The sequence below is a fragment of the Suncus etruscus genome, chromosome 1 (genome assembly GCF_024139225.1).
Source record: "Suncus etruscus isolate mSunEtr1 chromosome 1, mSunEtr1.pri.cur, whole genome shotgun sequence".
Classification (NCBI taxonomy): domain Eukaryota; kingdom Metazoa; phylum Chordata; class Mammalia; order Eulipotyphla; family Soricidae; genus Suncus; species Suncus etruscus.
This window is the reverse complement of record NC_064848.1, coordinates 191202361-191224201: the sequence shown is the minus strand read 5'-3', so window position 1 is coordinate 191224201 and position 21841 is coordinate 191202361. Positions and strand designations below refer to the sequence as shown.

General features: G+C 46.9%; 1 protein-coding gene across 1 annotated transcript in view; it reads left to right on the top strand.

Annotated features, from left to right (window-relative positions):
* LSM12 (LSM12 homolog) overlaps positions 1-21841 on the top strand; it is a 40472-nt gene continuing 18631 nt past the window's right edge. Inside the window, exons 1-2 of the mRNA XM_049781389.1 lie at positions 1-212; positions 2411-2544. Coding sequence (XP_049637346.1) covers positions 89-212; positions 2411-2544 — 258 coding nt within the window. The 5' untranslated portion in view covers positions 1-88. The remainder of the gene's footprint in view (positions 213-2410; positions 2545-21841) is intronic.

Genomic DNA, 21841 nt, shown 5'->3' with positions numbered 1-21841 from the left:
GCGTCGCGTCGCGTCGCGGCGCTCACTGGGGGCCCGGCTTTCGCCCGCTGCTGCCGCCGCCGCCGCCGGCCGCGGCTGCTCTCCCAAGATGGCGGCTCCTCCGGGCGAGTACTTCAGCGTCGGGAGCCAGGTGTCGTGCCGGACGTGCCAGGAGCAGCGGCTGCAGGGCGAGGTGGTCGCCTTCGACTACCAGTCCAAAATGCTGGCTTTAAGTATCCTTCCGTGTGCGGAGCCCGAGGCCGGGCCGGCGCGCGCGCGCGTGTGCAGGGGTGGGGGGTGGGGGACGGCGGCGGCGGCGCCTGGGGCCTCTCCGGGCCTAGGGGCGACCGGCTACCGCGGCGCCCGGAGCGCATGCGCACGGCGCTGACCTCCCCTCCCCCCGGTCTGCTGGGGGGATCCTGTCTCCAGCCTTTCCCTCCCCGGTGCAGGGAGAGTCGGTGGGTGGAGGGAGGACTTGACACGCGACTGGCTTGGCTCACGGGGCGGGGGTCTGGGGGCCGCTGGGAAGAGGGGGTGATCGTGGACGGGGTGCTGGTGGATTGGAGCCCGGATGGAAAGGGAAATGGAAAGGGGGGGCGGGTCAGATGTGAGGAGGGGGCGTGGAGGGTCTGGGGTGTCTGCTAAGGGGGCTGGAACCTGGGAAGGGCGGTGCTGTGGTGATCCTGAGGAATTGGGGGGGGTGTTAAGGGGTTATGTAGCTGGGGGACAGTTATTAGAGAATGGGGGTCCCCCTGTTGCTGGTCTTGGCGGGTGCTTGTCAGCCCCTAGGGATTGCAGGTTTGGTTTTGTAAGTGTTTTGGGCACCTGGTTCCCTGGGAACTGACTCTGTTTTTTTTTTCTCTTTTTTTTCTTTTTTGGGGAGGTGTTATAGGCCACTGCGGGTTACAGGTGGGCGAGTTCTGCTGGGCACCTGTGTGGACCCCAGTTTTCACCCCCTGCTTACAGAATGACAGCTGTCCATAAAGCTGACTGGGTGCTTTGAATTATTTGGGGCTAGAAAAATAATTCCTCCCTCCTCCTGGGAACATATTCAAGTTCAAACATACTCATATTCATATCTAAGTGCTACCTGGGGTTATGAATATGCTGCTGCCCCTTCCTTGTATATTTTAAGCTCAAGGTGGGTCTATTTGGAATTCTTTTCTCAAAATAATCTTTCATGGCAGCCCCTAAAGGAATTTGCCTACCCAGTACGCTTTCTTTGAGTGGCTAATGTCTTTTTAAATTCACTTAACCACTTGTAGATTTTAGCCTGAAAAGCTGTCCTCTGAAAGTAATCCTAGCAAAAACAGCAGTACTTTCATTTTTTTTTCTCTATGGACAAGAACTGAGACCTGAATCAAGTAAGACCTTCTACTTTACTGGTTTTATTGGGATGGTTTGGGAAGGAGGGAATCACTCCTGGTAAAGCTGTGGGGGAAGTTGTATCATAGACCATCAGGGATTGAACCCAGGTCAGGCACTGCAAGGCAAACGTCCTGCGTGCTGTGCTCCTTCAAGCCCCAATTACAGGTATTTTTAATCAGCACGCAGTAGGCTCTTTACCAATGGTAAGACATGGATCTCGCAGGATTTCATTTTTTTTTTTTTTTTTTTTTTGGTTTTTGGGCCACACCCGGTAACGCTCAGGGGTTACTCCTGGCTATGCGCTCAGAAGTCGCTCCTGGCTTGGGGGACCATATGGGACGCCGGGGGATCGAACCGCGGTCCGTCTCCTAGGCTAGCGCAGGTAAGGCAGGCACCTTACCTCCAGCGCCACCGCCCGGCCCCTTTTTTTTTTTTTTTTTTTTTGTGTTTTTTTTTGGGTCACACCCGGCAGTGCTCAAGGATTATTCCTGGCTCCAGACTCAGAAATTGTTCCTGGCAGGCACGGGGGACCATATGGGACGCCGGGATTCGAACCGATGACCTCCTGCATGAAAGGCAAACGCCTTACCTCCATGCTATCTCTCCGACCCAGGATTTCATTTTCAAATGCTATCATTTTTCTTTTCTGCAAAATGGGAAAGCTCAGGTCTGAAAAAGTACAGAATACTAGAAAGAACACTAGATAGAGGCAGGGAGTAGGCTATCCAGAACAGAAAGTCCTGCTTCCTGTGTGCTTTCTGACCTTTAAAGCAAACAGTATACCATAACATTATGTGCTTCAGAAGCCAAGTTGACAGACCCTTTTGCAGTTTCCAAGGTTGGATTATGCTTGGCTTTTTGAAGCTTGAGAAACTTGAGTTCTTAGTGGTAGGAGTAGGAAGGTTGCAGTCAGACATTCCCTGAGGAGTACTGGGATCCTAGTGAGGCGTCTGCTCTTGCTTGGGGCCCACTTTTCACAAGCCCTGTGTGAATTGGGTTTCTCCACTCCTTTTGGGATTGATGAGCCTCTGCCTCTAGTTTCCTTAACTCGTTTTCTCACCAGAATGTCCCTCATCCAGTGGAAAGCCCAACCACGCAGACATCTTGCTCATAAACTTACAGTATGTTTCAGAAGTGGAAATTATTAATGACCGAACAGAAACCCCTCCTCCCCTAGCTTCACTCAATCTTAGTAAGGTAAGTACTCAGAACGGGGAGTGGTTTTAGAGAATTGAGTCTCATAAATTCTACATTGTGCATTGTTGGCTTTTCATTTTTTCTTTGACTTAAAATTGCTTGTTCTAAACTTAAAATAAAAACATACCTTTTTAGGGGCTGGAGTGGTGGTGCTAGTGGTAAGGCCTTGCCCTTGCTAGCCTAGGACAGACTGAGATTCGATCCCCTGGAGTCCTATATGGTCCCCCAAGCCAGGAGCGATTTCTGAGCGCATAGCCAGGAGTAACCCCTGAGCATCACCAGGTGTGGCCCAAAAAGGCAAAAAACAAACAAAAACCATATCTTTTTAGTTTTTCATTTTCTTGGATATATTTAGAAGATTTTTAGGTTGTATCCTCATACCTGAAGAGAGAAGAGAGATTGCTTTCATCTTTGTTAATAAGAAATTTTTTGGTTTGTCTGTTTGTTTTGGGTCACACCCAGTAGAGCTCGGGGGGGTTACTCCTGGCTCTATGCTCAGAAATTGCACCTGGCAGGCTCTGGGGACCATATGGGATGCCGGGATTTGAATTACTGTCCTTCTGCATTTAAGGCAAACGTGCTACCTCCATGCTATCTCTCTGGTCCCAATAAGGATTTTTATTTTTTTTTTTTTTTTGGTTTTTGGGCCACACCCATTTGACGCTCAGGGGTTACTCCTGGCTATGTGCTCAGAAATCGCCCCTGGCTTGGGGGGACCATATGGGACGCCGGGGGATCGAACTGCGGTCCGTTCCTTGGCTAGCGCTTGTAAGGCAGACACCTTACCTCTAGCGCCACCTTCCCGGCCCCCCAATAAGGATTTTTTTGTTTTGTTTTGTTTTTGTTTTTGTTTTTTTAGGTTTTTTATTTATTTATTTTTTTTTGGTTTTTGGGTCACACCCGGCAGTACTCAGGGGTTACTCCTGGCTATCTGCTCAGAAATAGCTCCTGGCAGGCACGGGGAACCATATGGGACACCGGGATTCGAACCAACCACCTTTGGTCCTAGATCGGCTGCTTGCAAGGCAAACGCCGCTGTGCTATCTCTCCGGGCCCTTTTAGGATTTTTTTTTAAAAAAAAACTTGAGGGCCCGGAGAGATAGCACAGCGGTGTTTGCCTTGCAAGCAGCTGTTCCAGGACCAAAGGTGGTTGGTTCGAATCCCGGTGTCCCATATGGTCCCCCGTGCCTGCCAGGAGCTATTTCTGAGCAGACAGCCAGGAGTAATCCCTGAGCACCACCGGTTGTGGCCCAAAAACCAAAAAAAAAAAACCAAAAAAAAACTTGGAAGTTCTGGACAGGAGATATAGCATGGAGGTAGGGCATTTTCCTTGCACGCAGAAGGACGGTGGTTTGAATCCTGGCATTTCATATGGTTTCCTGAGCCTGCCAGGAACGATTTATGAGCCTAGAGTCAGGAGTAACCCCAGAGCGCTGGCGGGTGTGACCCAAAAACAAAAACAACCAAAAAAACCTTGAACTTCATGTGTGAACTTCTGATGTTGGTGGGTTGAATAGAGTAGTGGGGTTTGCCTGAGAAGCCCCTGAAGTGGTTCTCATGTGCACACACAAATGTATGTTTCCTGGTGATGATATTGGAATAGTTTTCAGATTCTCAGAGGAATCCATGACCTACAAAAATTGGAAAATCATTACCTTACAGGTTCATTTTTGTCTTTAGCTTTGAATATTGAAGTCTTACTAACACTTAGAGGTTTAGTATGTTTTAGTCACATATACAAATTGATTTCGCGAATCCCCAGATACCTTTTCTTGTTTTGTTTTTGGGCCATACCTGGTGTAGTTCAGGAACTCATGTGGTACTGGGATAAAATTCTGGCCTCTTGCACGAACATGTGCTCAGTGTCTTGAGCTATCTTTGACCCCCCCAGATAGCTTTCTTTTACTAAGTAGTTCGATCGGCCAAAGTTCATATTGATCAGTGATAACAATACCCTAAGCCTTTCCTGTCCCTAGCTTCTTTCTAGGATGACAGGCATCATCAGTATTCACTTAAATAGTTTCTCTGCTAAAAAAGTCTCTGCTCATCCAGACTAAAGTCATTTGCCCTGTAATTCTCTCAGTACCTCAGCCTTCTGAGCTAAGGTAATAGATCATTTAGAGTCCATTTTGAGACATTTATGAGAGTAAAGGAGAGGTGCTTTTCTCTATACTCGAGACAAATACAGATCAGTGTGTCCTGGATAAGTTGTGTCCTAAGGTTACGATTTAGCTTTATTTTTTTTAAACTAGCTTTTTTGTAATTATATCGCCTTATAGATATGTATCTATGTGTATATGTCATTTTTTTTGGGGGGCCACATCCGGTGACACTCAGGGGCTACTCCTGGCTATGTGCTCAGAGATCGCTCCTTGCTTGGGGGATCATATGGGATGCCGGGAGATCGAACCACGGTTCATCCTAGGTTGGCATGTACAAGGCAAGCAAGCACCCTACCGCTTTCGCCACCGCTCCAACCCCATCATTTTTTGGGGGGAGGGTTTGGGCTATAGCCTGAACTGTTCAGGGGTTACTCCTAGCTCTGCACTCAGGAATCACTCCTGCTTAGGGGACTATATGAGATGGTGGGATGGAACTAGGGTTAACCACTTGCAAGTGCCCTACCCACTGTACTATTGCTCTAGCTTCTCATTTGTTAACTTTTCTCTCTCACCAAGTTTCTTTGAATGTGAGGATCATACGTATAAATGTTTTGTTTATTACTGATGATTCACGAAGTACTTAATCACTTATTAACACATAGTAGTTAATAAGTTAGAGGCTATTGGTTTTAGTAGAAGGTGCCTGCCTGCCTTTCTCAGTTTCTTGATTCAATTGTGATGGGAGTCTTTTCTGTATAGTAACATATATTCTTTTACTTCACCTCAAAACATGGTATGTTAGCTACAATTCAGCAAAACTGAAAGCTGCAGCTAAAAAAACCAATAATGTATACTGGAGGGTAACAATGTAGTTACTACAGATCTGAAACTCCCTTCAGGGAAATGCCTCCTGGTTTTCAGTGATGGATGAGGATAGATTTGGAATAGTTCTGGGTTTTGTATTAAAGGTTATTGCGTACAGAGGGTCCTGAGTGGTAGTGTAACAGTAGGGCTTTTGACTTGCACTTTGCTGACTAGTTCCATCTCCTGCATCCCATATGGCTTGCTTAGCACCGCCAGGAGTAGACCTAGAATATAACAGGTGTGACCCCAAAACAAATACAAATTAGAGGTTATTGCATACAGAATTCTTAGAAATCCAGAGTTGGTTTTTGGGCCACCTGATTGTATGGAGGGGCAACCCCAGCTCACTGCTTAGGACTGTGCAGTGCCAGGGTAGCCTGTTTAGCTACCTCTACAGCCTGAATGAAACCTACAATTCTGAAAACTTTGCTTAATCTGGTACCTCTTTCTTGCCTACTTAGATGGTTTTGATGAGTTGAAGAGATTTTGTTTGTTTGTTTGTTTGTTTGTTTTTGGTCACACCCAGTGGTGTTCAGGGCTTACTCCTGGTTCTGTACTTAATTTTTTTTTTTTTGGGCCACACCCGTTTGATGCTTGGGGGTTACTCCTGGCTAAGCGCTCAGAAATTGCCCCTGGCTTGGGGGTCCATATGGGACGCCGGGGGATCGAACCTTCGTCCTTCCTTGGCTAACTCTTGCAAGACACCTTACCTCTAGCGCCACCTCACTGGCCCCATGTACTTAAGGATCACTCCTGGCAGACTCAGGGCACCATATAGAGTACCAAGGTTGAACCTGGGTCAGCTTTGTACAAAGCAATCACCCTACTGGCTGTGCTATCACTCTGGCTCCATGCTGAAGAGATCTTGAAGATTCAAGTGAATAATTTATTCCTAGCTTATTGAGAGAAACAGACACAGTTATCAAGTGGTATACATGAAATAACTTATTTATTTTTGTTTTTTTGGGGGGGTCACACCTGGCAGCGCTCAGGGGTTACTCCTGGCTCTATGCTCAGAAATCGTCCCTGGTAGGCACAGGGGACCATATGGGATGCTCGGATTCGAACCACCGACCTTCTGCATGCAAGGCAAATGCTTTACCTCCATGCTATCTCTCCGGCATGAAATAACTTCTTGAGTGAAGGAAGAAGAGTTTGAAAGAGGGCAGATTTTCTCAGATAAAAGTGATAATTAAGTTTTTTGGCCCCAAGTGCCATCATTCCTCAGAGAGAGTTCAGGCTAGTGTGCGTACAACTGTGTTAAGTGCGAGCTGTTGAGCAATTCCCTTGTATTTGCAGATCAGATAACTTGGTTATTTTGTTTGCCAATTATCTTTGCCTTTGGGATTTGATTTCTGCTGGTTGGCTTTAGTAGTTTATTAGCCTTGTAAACTAGTTGTTTACTCTCTTCTAAGGAAGCAGCAAGAAGTAATAGATTGGGGAATACCAAAAATCTTGACTTTTCTCGCTTTGTGGTTTACTTGCCAAGTCTTGGAAAAGATTTACTGACTAGTCAGAAACTGAAGACTAAAATTAGGTTGGAAGGCTATCTTTGGATTTTATTTATTCTTTCATTTGTGGAGAAGTTTTATTTATTTATTTACTTATTTATGTATTTATTTATTTATTTATATTTTTTGGAGGGGTTGGGTCACACCCGGCAGTGGTCAGGGATTCCTCCTGACTCTAGACTCAGAAATCGCTCCTGGCAGGCTCAGGGGACCATGTGGGATGCTGGGATTGACCTGCATGCAAGGCAAGAATGCCTTACCTCCATGCTATCCCTCTGACCCTTTATTTTTAATATTTTGTGGAGAAGTTTAATGAGTAAGCTTTCCCTTGAAAACTAACCTTTGAGAAAGTTTGGTGATTTTTTTTTTTTTATGGATTCATTAGAATTGGAAGTGCATGCTGCCTTTTTTTTTTTTTTTTTTTTTTGGGGGGTGTAGGTCACACCTGGTGGTACTTAAGGAGTTAATCCTGGTTCTGCACTCAGACATCTCCTGGCAGGCTTGGGTGACCTAATGGGACTCAGGATTTGAACCACAGTTTGGCTGCATGCAAGGCAAACGCCCTACTGCTGTGCTATCTCTTAGGCCCCTGCATGTTGCTTTTTATGTTGATTTTTGTTTTATGGCCAAACCTGGTAGTACTCAGGGCTCTCTTTATTCAGTCCTCAAGGGTTGTCTCTTTTGGTGCTCAGATATTATGCTGAGGATCAAATCCCAGCCTCTCACAGTGTATATGCTGCTATCCAGCCTTGTACTGTCTTCTTGGCCCTATATGTTGTGTAAATGTTTTATTTTTTTGTTTGTTTTGGGCCACACCCTGTAGTAGTACTCCTGGCTCTGTGTTCAGAAATCGCTCTTGGGGGCTTGGGGATAAAACCAGGATGGCCATGTGCAAGGCAAAATGTCCTACCCATTGTGCTATTTCTCCGGCCACACATGAATGCTTTTTAAAATTTATCTCATGGAACCAGAGTGATAGTATTGGGATTAAAGCACTTGCCTAGAACATGACTGGTCCAAGTGTGATCCCTGGCACTGCATATAACCTCCTGAATCTCATCAGGAGTGATTCCTAAGCATAGAGCCAGGAGTAAGCCATGAGCACTTCTGAGTATGGCCCAGGCCCAAAACCTTCCCTCTAAAAACCCAAAAATATCTCATTTAAGAATGTTAGGCTTCACATACTATAATCAGAATCCTAACCCAGGGAAATGGGTCTGGAGCAGGGAGTCTGCAGGAAAGACACCAGGCAAGCTTGAGAGGAGGAGCTTTCTGCCTTGATGAACGCAATGCCTATACCAGAACTTCTTTTTATTAAGTACTGAGATACACTCCTGGGTAAGGTTAAAGGACTTATCTTGAGCCAGTCCTGTCCAGGTATACTTAAGACAAGTAGAACAAAATGGTAAGTAGGAAAATTTGTTTTGGGTGAATAAAAGTTGTAAACAAACAAATACAAAGAAACCAGGGATGATTTTTAAGTTGTAAACCAACAAAGAGCATGATCTTAGGTGGTAGTAGTTTTTTGTTTTGTTTTGTTTTTTTAGTGATCTAGATAGTAAGAATGAAACTTACTTAGATGTGAGGGGAAAGAAAGAAGAAATTCTCTTTATGACTGAAACCCAACTACAGTCATGTTTGTAAATCAAGGTGCTTATATAAAAATAATATTAAAAGATAAAAGAGAATAAGTTCTCATGGGCCCGGAGTTTGCCTTGCAAGCAGCCGATCCAGAACCAAAGGTGGTTAGTTCAAATCCCGGTGTCCCATATGGTCCCCCATGCCTGTCAGGAGCTATTTCTGAGCAGACAGCCAGGAGTCACCCCTGAGCCTGGCCGGGTGTGGCCCAAAAACAAAAACAAAAAAAAAAAAAGAGAGAGAGAATAAATTCTCAAGAGAGAACATGGGCTTCTCCAGAATGTGTAAAAAAAACAAGTGGGCCCGGAGAGATAGCACAGCGGCGTTTGCCTTGCAAGCAGCCGATCCAGGACCAAAGGTGGTTGGTTTGAATCCGGTGTCCCATATGGTCCCCCGTGCCTGCCAGGAGCTATTTCTGAGCAGACAGCCAGGAGTAACCCCTGAGCACAGCAGGGTGTGGCTCAAAAACCAAAAAAAAAAAAAAAAAAAAAAAGCAAAGGGGCCAGAGAGATAGCATGGAGATAAGGCATTTGCCTTTCTCTCTCTCTCTCTCTCTCTCTCTCTCTCTCTCTCTCTCTCTCTCTCTCTCTCTCTCTCTCTCTCTCTCTCTCCTCTCTTCTCTCTTCTCTTCTCTCCTTCCTTCCTTCCTTCCTTCCTTCCTTCCTTCCTTCCTTCCTTCCTTCCTTCCTTCCTTCCTTCCTTCCTTCCTTCCTTCCTTCCTCCCTTCTTCCCTTCCTCCCTTCCTCCCTTCTTCCCTTCCTCCCTCCCTCCCTCCCTCCCTCCCTCCCTCCCTTCCCTCCCTCCCTCCCTCCCTCCCTCCCTCCCCCCCTCCCTCCCTCCCTCCCTCCCCCCTCCCTCCCTCCCTCCCCTCCCTCCCTCCCTCCCTTCCCTCCCTCCCTCCCTCCCTCCCCCCTCCCTCCCTCCCTCCCTCCCTCCCTCCCGGCATTGCTCAGGGGTTACTCCTGGCTGTCTGCTCAGAAATAGCTCCTGGCAGGCATGGGGGACCATATGGGACATCAGGATTCGAACCAACCACCTTTGGTCCTGGATCGGCTGCTTGCAAGGCAAACGCAGCTGTGCTATCTCTCCTATCTCTCCGGGCCTGCATTTGCCTTTCATGCAGAAGGTCATTGGTTCGAATCCCGGCATCCCATATGGTCCCCCGTGCCTGCCAGGAGCAATTTCTGAGCATGGAGCCAGGAATAACCCCTGAGCACTGCCGGGTGTGACCCAAAAACCACACACACACACACACACACACACACAGCATGGAGCCAGGAATAACCCCTGAGCACTGCCGGGTGTGACCCAAAAACCACACACACACACACACACACACACACACACACACACACACACACACATCGCAAAGATCCAATAGTATTTTTTTATGTATTTATTTTTTGCTTTTTTTTGGACCACACCCTGTGGCGTTCAGGGGTTACTCCTTGCTATATGCTCAGAAATCACTCCTGGCTTGGGGGACCATATGGGATGCCAGGGGATCGAACCAAGGTTCGTCCTAGCTTGGCCACATGCAAGGCAAAGTACTACTGTGCGATTGCTCTGGCCCCTTTAATTTTTTAACTTTTTGTTTTGTTTTGTTTTGTTTCTTTTTGGGTCACACCCGGCAGTGCTCTGGCTCTATGCTCAGAAATTGCTCCTGGCAGGCTCGGAACCACATGGGATGCTGGGATTTGAACCACCTCACTTCTGCATGCAAGGCAAATGCCCTACGTCCATACTATCTCTCCAGCCCATCGAACCACTGTCCTTCTGCATGCAAACACCCTACTTCGTCCTGTCTCCCACCAGGAGCCATTTCTGAGTGCCTGAGCGCCACTGGGTGTGACCCCCAAAAAACCCCAAAACCAAAAAAAAGACATCGCTCCTGGCTTGGGGGACCATATGGGATACTGGGTGATCGAACTGCAATCTGTCCTAGGTCAGCCATGTGCAAGGCAAATGTCCTACCTCTGCGCCACTGCTTCAGCCCCAATAATATATTTTTCACAATGTGGTTTGTAGGCTTTACTGGGGACTGTGCCTTCCACAGTTAACAAAGAACTGCATTTTCAGGACATTTAGAGTGGTTTCACACATTAAACAGGCTTATGGAGCTGGACATTTAGCTTGATGGTTTTTGTTTTTTGGGTGGTGGCACACTCAGTGTTCAGGAGTTAACTTCTGGCTGTGCTTGGAGGATCATAGCAGGAATTGAACTTGAACTGACTGTGCAAGGCAAATGCTGCCCTCCCCATTGTACTATCGCTCTGACCCCTAGCTCAATGGTTTTGCTTGCCATTCATGGGTTGAGCCTCTGCCCCACTGCATGGTTTCCTTAAGCTGGGAGTAGTACAGGACCATACCTGGATGTGACCCCCAAACCAAAAAGTATAAAAAGAGTTAGCAGTTGGTGACTTTTTCTTTTGATGCTCAGGAGTTACTACTAGCTCTGCACTCAGGAATCACTTCTGCCAAGCTTCTGCCAAGCTTGTGGCCAAAGAGATGCCAGTGATTGAACTCAGATTAGTCAGGTGTAAGGCAAGTCCCTTACCATGTATACCACCTCTAACCTCAAATCCTAAAATTCTTATATTCTTGGTTTTATTGTCTTCTTATTTTATTTTGGTATTCTGGCCACAACCAGTGGTGTCAGAGGTTACTCCTGGCTCTGCCCATAGAAATTGCTCCTGGTAGGCTCCGGGGACCTTATAGGATGCCAGGGATTGAACCTGGGTCTGTCTCTGGTTAACCAGGAGCAAGGCACATAAATGCTGGCCTATTACTCTGACCTCTATTGTTATTTTAATTATTTGTTTTGGTGCTATACCCAGCTTTGCTGGATTTACTCCTGATTTGTATTCAGAAATCATTCTTTTTTTTGGGCCACACCCTGTGGTGCTCCAGTGTTACTCCTGGCTATCTGCTCAGAAATAGCCCCTGGCAGGCACAGGTGGGGGGACACCATATGGGACACCAGGATTTGAACCAATGACCTTCTGCATGAAAGGCAAATGCCTTACCTCCATGCTATCTCTCCGGCCCCCAGAAATCATTCTTGAGTGGGCCAGAGTGGTAGCACAGCAGTAGCTGGCCCAGCATGGACCTGGGTTTGTGCTATCTCTCCGGGCCCCACACTACTTTTCTTTTTTCTTTTTTTGTTTTTGTTTTTGGGCCACACCCGGCGGTGCTCAGGGGTTACTCCTGGCTGTCTGCTCAGAAATAGCTCCTGGCAGGCATGGGGACCATATGGGACACCGGGATTTGAATCAACCATCTTTGGTCCTGGTTCGGCTGCTTGTAAGGCAAACGCCACTGTGCTCTCTCCGGGACCTGAACACTACTTTTCATCAGATAACAGTGCTTCTCCATTTACTGGTATTTAGGTACCCTTTCACCCTATTACTCTATAAGCTCTTTGAGTTGTGCACAAAGTAGGAAAAAGACAGAATTCTGATTAAACTCACTGAACTATCTCTCTGGCCTCAAAATGAATGATTTTTAAAAATGGTCTTTATGGGGGCTAGAGAGAGAGCAGTGGCAGGTCTTGCATTCAGCCTATCCAGGACGGATGGTGGTTTGGATTCCATATGGTCCCCCAAGCCAGCCAAGAGCGATTTCTGAGTGCAGAGCCAAGAGACCCCTGAACGCCGCTGAGTGGAACCCCTCTCTCCAACCCCCCCCCCAATAATCTTTATGGGAGCTAGAGTGATAAATAGTACAGTGGGTAGGGTGCTTACCTTGCATGTGGCTGACCTGGGTTCCATCCCTAGGACCCTGTACGGTCTTCAAGCCCTTTCTCTGAATGCAAACCAGATGTAAGCCCTGAGCACTGCCATATGTAGCCCCAAAACAAAATCTAGAGTGTAGTGTCTAAGACAAGTGCCAACCTTGTGAAAGCTGACAACCTGAGCTCAATTACCAGCACATCATACATAACCTGGGTTGAACCCTGAATACAGAGCCAGGAATTAGAATTGAGCATGGCCTGGTTGACCCCAGAACAAATAAAAAGTAGTGATTGGATATCCAGAAAATAGTACTAAACTTAAGGTGCATATAGCTGGCACAGGTTTGATCCCTGGTACAGTGATCCCTGAGTGCGGAGTCAAGAGTAAACTGAGGGGACCCGGAGAGATAGCACAGCGGCGTTTGCCTTGCAAGCAGTCGATCCAGGGCCAAAGGTGGTTGGTTCGAATCCCGGTGTCCCATATGGTCCCCCGTGCCTGCCAGGAGCTATTTCTGAGCAGACAGCGAGGAGTAACCCCTGAGTGCTGCCGGGTGTGGCCCAAAAACAAAACAAAACAAAACAAAAACAACCTATAAAATACACCAAGAAAAATTGTAGATGGTTCATGATTTGAACCTTAAAAATGTTTAATGATGGGGCCAGAGAGATAACATGGAGCTAGGGAGTTTGCCTTGCATGCAGAAGGAGGGTGGTTCGAATCCTGGCCTCCCATATGGTCCCCCGAGCCTGCCAGGAGCTATTTCTGAGCAGACAGCCAGGAGTAACCCCTGAGCACTGCTGGGTGTGGCCCAAAAACCAAAAAAATAAATAAATAAATAAATTGAGTGCTGCCAGGTATGGCCTTCCCCAGCACTGTATCCCCTGTCCTCTGTCACCCCCTCCCCCAAAAATGGTCTTTAGGATTGTTCTGGGGCTAGAGGGACCTGATAAGGCTGAGAAAATGGAGGTCACAGAGTTCACTTTCAAAAGAAACTAACAGCAGAGCCAGGGAGACAGTGTCTTTGGTAGAGAACATGCCCAGTATGTGGGGAACCCTGACTCTGGCACTAATGCCAAGTGCAGCCCGAGTAATCCCAGAGCACTGTTAAGTCAGCCTGGGAGTTGTCTCAGCTCCACCTCAGCTGACCTTTTGGAAAGAATGAACCACCATCAGAACTAACCAGTGTTTGCTTTGAACTTCCAGTTTCAAAGATGACATTTAGCATGATCTTTTTGTTTGTTTTTATTTGGGGCCACACCCACACTCAGGGCTTATTACTGACTTTGCATTCAGGGAGTACTCCTGGTGTGGTTGGGGAACCATACTGCTTTGCTGGAGATAGTGCTGAGGAACAACTGGGTTGGAGGTGTGCGAAGCAGGTGCCGTGCAGTGTACTATTTTGCTTACCCCAGTGTTAGCATGATATAAACTTTTATCTTTTGGTGATTTGAGATTTAGTCTCCCAAGTTCTGGTGCATTCCTGGGATAGAGATACTGCATTTCAGCCTGTTTTCATGGATCTAGCCTGTTAGCCAGCTCCTTGCCCGTGATTTTTTTTTTGTTGTAGTTTTGTTTTAATTTTTTTATTTAATCAATATGATACAGAAATACCAAGTTGTTGATGGTTGAATTTCAGTCATACAATGTTCCATTACACAATCTTTTCATTAGTGCACATTTCTTATCACCAGTGTCCCCAATTTGCCTCCTGTTCTTCACCCACAACCCCCAGCTTGCCTCTGACACTTTTCTTCTCTTTCTCCTTCTCCCCTTCCTTTTTTTCCATTTAGGCACCATGATTTGTAATATTGTTACTGAAAGTGTATCATGCATATCACTTAACCTCCTTTCAGCACCCAGTTCTTGTCTTTAGTGATCATATCCAACTATTGTGCAGTGAAACTGCAGTCCCCTCCATTTCTTTTGTCTTTGGATATTATTCTCATGCCTTTTTTTTTTTTTTTTTTTTTGTTTTTGGGCCACACCCTGTGACGCTCAGGGGTTACTCCTGGCTATGCGCTCAGAAGTTGCTCCTGGCTTCTTGGGGGACCATATGGGACGCCGGGTGATCGAACCGCGGTCCATCCTAGGCTAGCGCAGGCAAGGCAGGCACCTTACCTCCAGCGCCACCGCCCGGCCCCTGTTTGTTTGTTTTTTGGGTCACACCCGGCAGTGCTCAGGGGTTACTCCTGGCTCTATGCTCAGAAATCGCTCCTGGCAGGCTTGGGGGACCATATGGGATGCTGGGATTCGAACCACCATCCTTCTGCATGCAAGGCAAATGCCTTACCTCCATGCTATCTCTTCGGCCCCAGGAATAATTCTTTTTTTTTTTGTTTTTTGTTTTTGGTCAACCTGGCAGCTCTCAGAGGTTACTCCTGGCTCTATGCTCAGAAATCGCCCCTGGCAGGCACAGGGGACCATATGGGATGCCTGGATTCGAACTACCATCCTTCTGCATGAAAGGCAACACCTTACCTCCATGCTATCTCTCTCTGGCCCCCGGGAATAATTCTTTACTTACTTACTTACTTACTTACTTACTTACTTACTTACTTACTTACTTACTTACTTACTTACTTATTTATTTATTTTGGTTTTTGGGTCACACCCGGCAGCACTCAGGGGTTACTCCTGGCGGTCTGCTCAGAAATAGCTCCTGGCAGGCACGGGGGACCATATGGGACATCGGGATTCGAACCAACCACCTTTGGCCCTGGATCGACTGCTTGCAAGGCAAACGCAGCTGTGCTATCTCTCCTATCTCTCCGGGGCCTGCATTTGCCTTTCATGCAGAAGGTCATTGGTTTGAATCCCGGCAGCCGGGACTCCTTACCCTCCTTACCAGCTGTGCTATCTCCAGCCCCAGGAATAATTCTTTTTTTTTTTTTTTTTTTTGGTTTTTTGGTTTTTTGGGCCACACCCTGTGACGCTCAGGGGTTACTCCTGGCTATGCGCTCAGAAGTTGCTCCTGGCTTCTTGGGGGACCATATGGGACGCAGGGGGATCGAACCGTGGTCCGTCCTAGGCTAGCGCAGGCAAGGCAGGCACCTTACCTCCAGCGCCACCGCCCGGCCCCTCCAGGAATAATTCTTAAGGGTAGCATAACCCCTGAGCTAGGCTGATATTACCCCAACAAAAGAATAAAGGCTAAATTAGAGGCCAGGTTTAGTTCAGAGCAGATAGCTGTTTTCTCATAGAAGTGTGAAGATGTGGGCCCGGAGAGAGAGATAGCACAGCGCCTTGCAAGCAGCCGATCCAGGACCAAAGATGGTTGGTTTGAATCCCGGTGTCCCATATGGTCCCCCGTGCCTGCCAGAAGCTATTTCTGAGCAGACAGCCAGGAGTAACCCCTGAGCACCGCCAGGTGTGGCTCCTCCCCCCCCCCAAAAAAAAAGAAGTGTGAAGATGTAAATGGAGTGGGAAAATGTCATTGTTGAGTGACTGACACATTAAGTAGTGTCAGAGTCAGAGAGATTTAGTGTCACTTTAAAAATGATGTGGTTGGGACAAAAACAATAGCACAGTGGTTAGGTCACTTGCCTTGCACATGACTCCTGGGTTCAAACCCCAACATCCTTACTGTCCCCCCCCCCCCCCCAGCCTGTCAGGAGTTTCTGAGTGCGGAGCTAGGAATAATGCCTGAGCACTGCAAGGTGTAGCCCCAGAACAAAACAAAAAACCCAAACCCAACAACCTCCCCCAACCTCCCCCAATCCTTGAGGAAGCCAGAGTGAAAGTATATAGTTGGTAGGGTGTTTTCCTTGTACATAACAGGACCCAGGTTTGATTCCCTGCTTTCCATATGGTCCCCTGAGCCCACCTAGAGTGACTCCTGTGTGCAGAGACTGGAGTAATTTCTGATAAATGCTTGGTTTGGCCCCCAAATCTAGAGAGAAAATAAAAAGACTTGTAGGGGGCCTGGAGCAGTAGTACAGTGCTAGGGTGTTTGTATGTGACTGACCTAAGTTTGATCTCTGGCATTCCATATGATTCTTAGTGAAGTGTGCCCCACTTTACTCCCCCCACCCCGAAATAAGAGAAAAAGGCAAAATGACTTAGGGTTGTAGAGTTAGTTCAGTGTTTGGGCACATGTCTTGCATATGGTTACCCTGGTTTGAATCCCTGTGTCACATATCCCTAGCACCAGCAGGAGTTACCTTGGCCTACAGACAGAAATAAGGCCTTAGCATAGTCAGGATTGACCCCTCTAAATCCCTCCAAAACAAAAACCCCAAAAATCAATCCAACAAATACTTGTTTTGTTGATGTCAAAGATATTGTACAGGGATTAAGGTGCTTGTTTTGGTTGTGACCAACCCCAGTTCAATCTCTGGCACCACATAGTACCTTGAGCGCCACTGGGTATGGTCAACTTCCACTACCAAATTAGATAAAAATTACTGTCTTGAACCAAAAGATGACTTGGTAGTCTGGACTGCAGACTTTATATACTGGAGGCTTTGGTAAGATTCCTACCACCAAGTAGTACCTGCCAGAACCTACCTATCCCTGAGCATCAAGACAGTAGTTTTTGAACTCTGCCAGGTATGATCCCAAGCTTAAGGTTTTTGTTTTTGTTCTTTTTTTTTTTTTGGTTGGTTGATTTGGCTTCTGGGCTACACTTGGTGGTGCTCAGAGGCTACTCCTGGCTCTGCACTCAACCACTTCTGGCAGACTCAAGGGACCATATGGAATGCTGGGGAACAAACCCGTGCAAGGTAGATGCCCTACCTGTGTGCTATCACTCAAGCCCCAAGCCAAAGTTTTTCTTATTTTGTTTGGTTTTGTTTTTTTGGGCCACACCTGGTGACGCTCAGGGGTTACTCCTGGCTATGTGCTCAGAAATCGCTCCTGGCTTTGGGGGACTATATGGGACACTGGGGGATCGAACCGCAGTTTATCCTACGCTAGTGCGGGCAAAGCAGATACCTTACCAGTGCGCCCCCACTTCAGTCCAATCCAAAGTTTTTTGAAGGAAGTTAAGCTCAACATTCAAGACATATTTGGCGTCATACTACAAAGACTTAATGAGCTAGGGCTCAGGGTTCAAATTGTCTGTAAGAGCAGTATAACTTCTCATTCGGGTTGCTTGATCCCCACTGTTCGGAATGGCCACAGCCCTCTAGCAATGCTGGGAGTGACCCCCCAGGTGGAGGCCCATCCTCCCATCTTCACTCCAGCAGGGCCAGAGTGATAGCATAGCAGTAGGGCGTTTGCCTTGCATGCAGCTGACCCGGGACAAACCAGATCCCTGGCATCCCATATAGTCCCCAGAGCCTGCCAGGAGCTATTTAGGAGCACAGACTCAGGAGTAACCCCTGAGTGCAGCTGGGTGTGGTCCCAAACAAAAAACAAACAAACAAAAAATCCACTCCAGAACCTCTGGGTGTGGTCCAAACTAAAACCAGAACTATGGGAAGTGATGAGGGAGAGTAGCAGCACTTAGCTAAGCGATCACAGTATGGCAGGATCAGCAGCTTCAGAGTGTGTTCACTGTGAGTGTGCGAGGGGAAAGCTTCCTGTATAGGCCCCGAGAGTGCTCTCCTAGGCTTTGTGGTAAGGTTTTGCTCTCCCACTTGGTATCAGAGAGAGTCCTATATGTTGTAAACAAATGGCATGGTTAATAACATTGAAAAAAGGGAGCAGGCTAAATTTGGTCCATAGACCATAGAGCAGTGAACATTTTTTTTTTTTTTTTTGTGGTTTTTGGGTCACACCTGGCAGTGCTCAGGGGTTATTCCTGGCTCCATGCTCAGAAATTGCTCCTGGCAGGCACAGGGGACCATATGGGATGCCGGGATTTGAACTGATGACCTTCTGCATGAAAGGCAAACGCCTTACCTCCATGCTATCTCTCCGTCCCCGAGCAGTGAACATTTTAATAAAGATTTTTTTTCCCATATGGGAAGCTGGGGATCAAACCCAGGTTGGCCACTTGCAAGGCAAACACTGTGCTATCGCTCTGGCCCCAAAACACTATAGAGACATTTTTTGGGTTTGTTTCTGTTTTGGGGCCATACCTGGAGGTGCTTATGGCTTATTTCTGGCTCTGGAGTCAGGAATGACTCCAGGCTTGGGGGAATGGGAAGCTGGGATTGAACCAGGGTTGACCATGTGCAAGGCGAGCTTCCTACCCTGCTGTACTATCTCTCCAGCTCTTAGTTGTAACTGTGGACAGGGGTCTATTTGTTTTGCAGCCTCACCTGGCAGTGCTCAAGGGCTGCTCCCTACTCATTACTAGGTCACTGCCAGCAGTGCTTCAGGGCCCATGTGCTTTCTGGGATCTAACCCAGGCTTCTTGTATGTAAAACTTGTGCTTCAGCCCTTTTGAGCAATTTCCCCGACTCCTGGGTGGGGTTTTAAAGAATAATTGGTAATTACAGGCTTGAGAGATAGCACAATTGCAGGGCATTTGCTTTGCTTGGTTCCAAAACACCCCCCCCCCCCCCAATCCCATATGGTCCCCTGAGCCTGGCTGGGAGCGATTTCTGAGTACAGAACCTGGAGTAAGCCCTGAGCACCTCCAGGTGTGATCCAAAACAACAAAAGAATAACTGGTAATTAGATGGGGGGGTGGTGTTAAATGTTGATTTGTGAGTATTACGTATTCAATTTGTCCTTTGCCGTAGTTTAGAAACTTCTTTCTAAGTTACAATGAGCTAAACTAAAGTTAGTTCATTTGAAGGAAAGTACTAGTGTATGTTCCAGTATTGTTAATTGGAGTTTTACATATTTATTTATTTTGGATTATTTAGAGGTACTCCTGGCTCTGCACACAGGAATTAGCCCTGACAGTTTTCAGGGGACTGTATGTGGTACCAGGAATCAAACCTGGGTCAACTGTATGCAAGGTAAACATTCTTCCAGCTGTATGATTGCTCCAGCCCTTATCCTAGAGTTTTTTTTTTTTTTTTTCCTTCTGGGCCCACCGAACAGTGGTCATGACTTGGTTTCTAGCTCTGTGCCAGAAATCACTCCTGATGTGCTTGGGGGATCATATGGGGTGTCAGAGATTGAACCTGGGTCAGCGCTTTGCAGGGCAAAAGCCTTAACCCCCTGATCTCCCTCCATCCCCTAAATGTTTATCTTACTGAACTGCCAACAATAGTTGGGTCTTGTGTGAGGTTATCTTGCTTAGGTTTGTGTAACTAGTGAGTGGTAGGCAGGTATTTTTAGTTGTATTCTTTTTTTCTGTAGTGCTTGGCTAAACATACTGAGAGACTATGTGGTACTGAGATCAATCTAAGTGTGTTCCAGCCCATTGAAATCAAATTCAGGTGTGTGTTCAGCCCATTGAACTCTGGTCTGAATCCTGTTTTAAAAAGCAATAGCCGGGCCCGGAGAGATAGCACAGCAGCGTTTGCCTTGCAAGCAGCCAATCCAGGACCAAAGGTGGTTGGTTCGAATCCCGGTGTCCCATATGGTCCCCCGTGCCTGCCAGGAGCTATTTCTGAGCAGATAGCCAGGAGTAACCCCTGAGCAATGCCGGGTGTGGCCCAAAAACCAAAAAAAAAAAAAAAAAAAGCAATAGCCTTGCACGTGGCCGACACAGGACGGACTCCGGTTCGAATCCCAGCATCCCGTATAATCCACCGAGTCTGCCAGGAACGACTTCTGAGCCCAGAGCCAGGAGTAACTACTGAGCACCGCCGGGTATGACCCAAAAATCAAAAACAGGCAAACAAACAAAAACAACCCCCCCAAAAAAAACCCTTGACTTTCTCTGCTCTCTTCAGTGTCCAGGAGACAGAAAATGTGGCTTTCATTCTCACCATCCTGAATGTAATCCACTCTCCATAAGGAAAGTAAACCTCCCAGCTTATTCCAATTACACTGAAGAAGAGACAATTGTATTTAGATATTTATTTTTGTTTTTGTTTTTGGGCCATACCTGGTGGTGCTCAGGGCTTACTCCTGACTCTGCTCAGGGATCACTCCTGGCAGTTTTAGGGGTCCATATAGGGTGCTGAGTAGGAAAACCAAGTTGCAAGCACCCTCCCTGCTCTCGTCTCTCCAGCCCCTATGTTTAGATCCGAGCAGCCTCTCTGACAGCTCTTAGAGAAACAAGAATGCCAGGAGGGGGTATCTGAACTCATTGTGTAAAGGAAGATTAGACTGAATATTTTGGGGGAGGGCGCACACCTAATGATACTGGGACTACTTCCTGTGCGGTGCTGTGTGTCACTCTCAGCAGTATTTGGGGGGGAGGGACCATGCAGTGATGGAGATCAAGTCTGGGCCTCCTGCATGCAGTGCATATGCTTTGACCAGAACTGACCTGCAAGTCATTTTCTCTGCTGAAAATAATGTTATAATATGCTAACAGCTCATATCTGCTGCAGTTCTTTACAGCTCACCTAGTGCTTTCACTCACATTAGTTCTCTAATCCTGGGGGCATTGAGGTGGCTAATTTGAGCACATACTCTTCAGGGGTAGGTTACCAGGATCCAATTTCAACTTAGAATTCAGCCAATTTTCTCTAGCACAGCCCCGCCTGGAGAGTTTACAGCAATATTCCTTTCACCAGCCTCCCCACTAAGAAATTACTCTCTGGATGTTCAGAGAGAGCTGATTGTATGTTGTATCTATGTGTGTTACGGCGATTGTAAATAAGCAATAAAAGCTACTGACTTTACTGACAAATAGTTGTTTTAACTAGTTAGGTGAAAGATGAAAATTTTTCTATACCCTTAAGACTAGCCTGTATTATAGCATAGCATTGTAGTCTATTTTTTTTGCCTTAATTTTGGGCTCACCTGCCAGGGCTTGGGACTGTGCTTCAGATTTGCTGAACACCAGACCCTTGAATCTCTGAGCTGTCTTCCCAGTCCCACTGCAGTGCAATGATTTAACAAATGCTTGTCAAAGCTTGGAGGGTGAGTTGTCACTATGGCCCTTAGGCTGTTTTTCTTTTTTCTGTTTCTGAGCTACAGCTGACAGTGCTCAGGTGCTACTCCTAGTGCTGTGCTTGGGGGAAGTGGTGGAGGGGTGTCACTCCTGGTATCATTTGTCACCTTGGGATGATGGGGGATTGAACTTTTCCTTTGCATGGCCCTGTATGAGTTCAGAACATTGATCTGTCTCTCCACATTTTTTATTCTTTGTTGATGCTTTCTTGTTTTTTTTTTTTTTTTGGCTTCACTAACAGTGCATAGGGGCTGTTCTATTCTGTTAAGGAGTGTCCTTCTGAGATAAAAGAGGAAAAAATCCTCTGGGGACCATATGTGGTACTGAGGATTTGAATTAAGGTCTTTCGAATGCAGAGCAAGTTCCTTAATGTCTATACTATTTCCTGGCCCTGTTTTTAATTAAAAAAATTTTTTTTTCTTTTTTGGGTCACACCCGGCAGTGCTCAGGGGTTACTCCTGGCTCCATGCTCAGAAATTGCTCCTGGCAGGCACGGGGGACCATATGGGACGCCAGGATTCGAACCAATGACCTGCA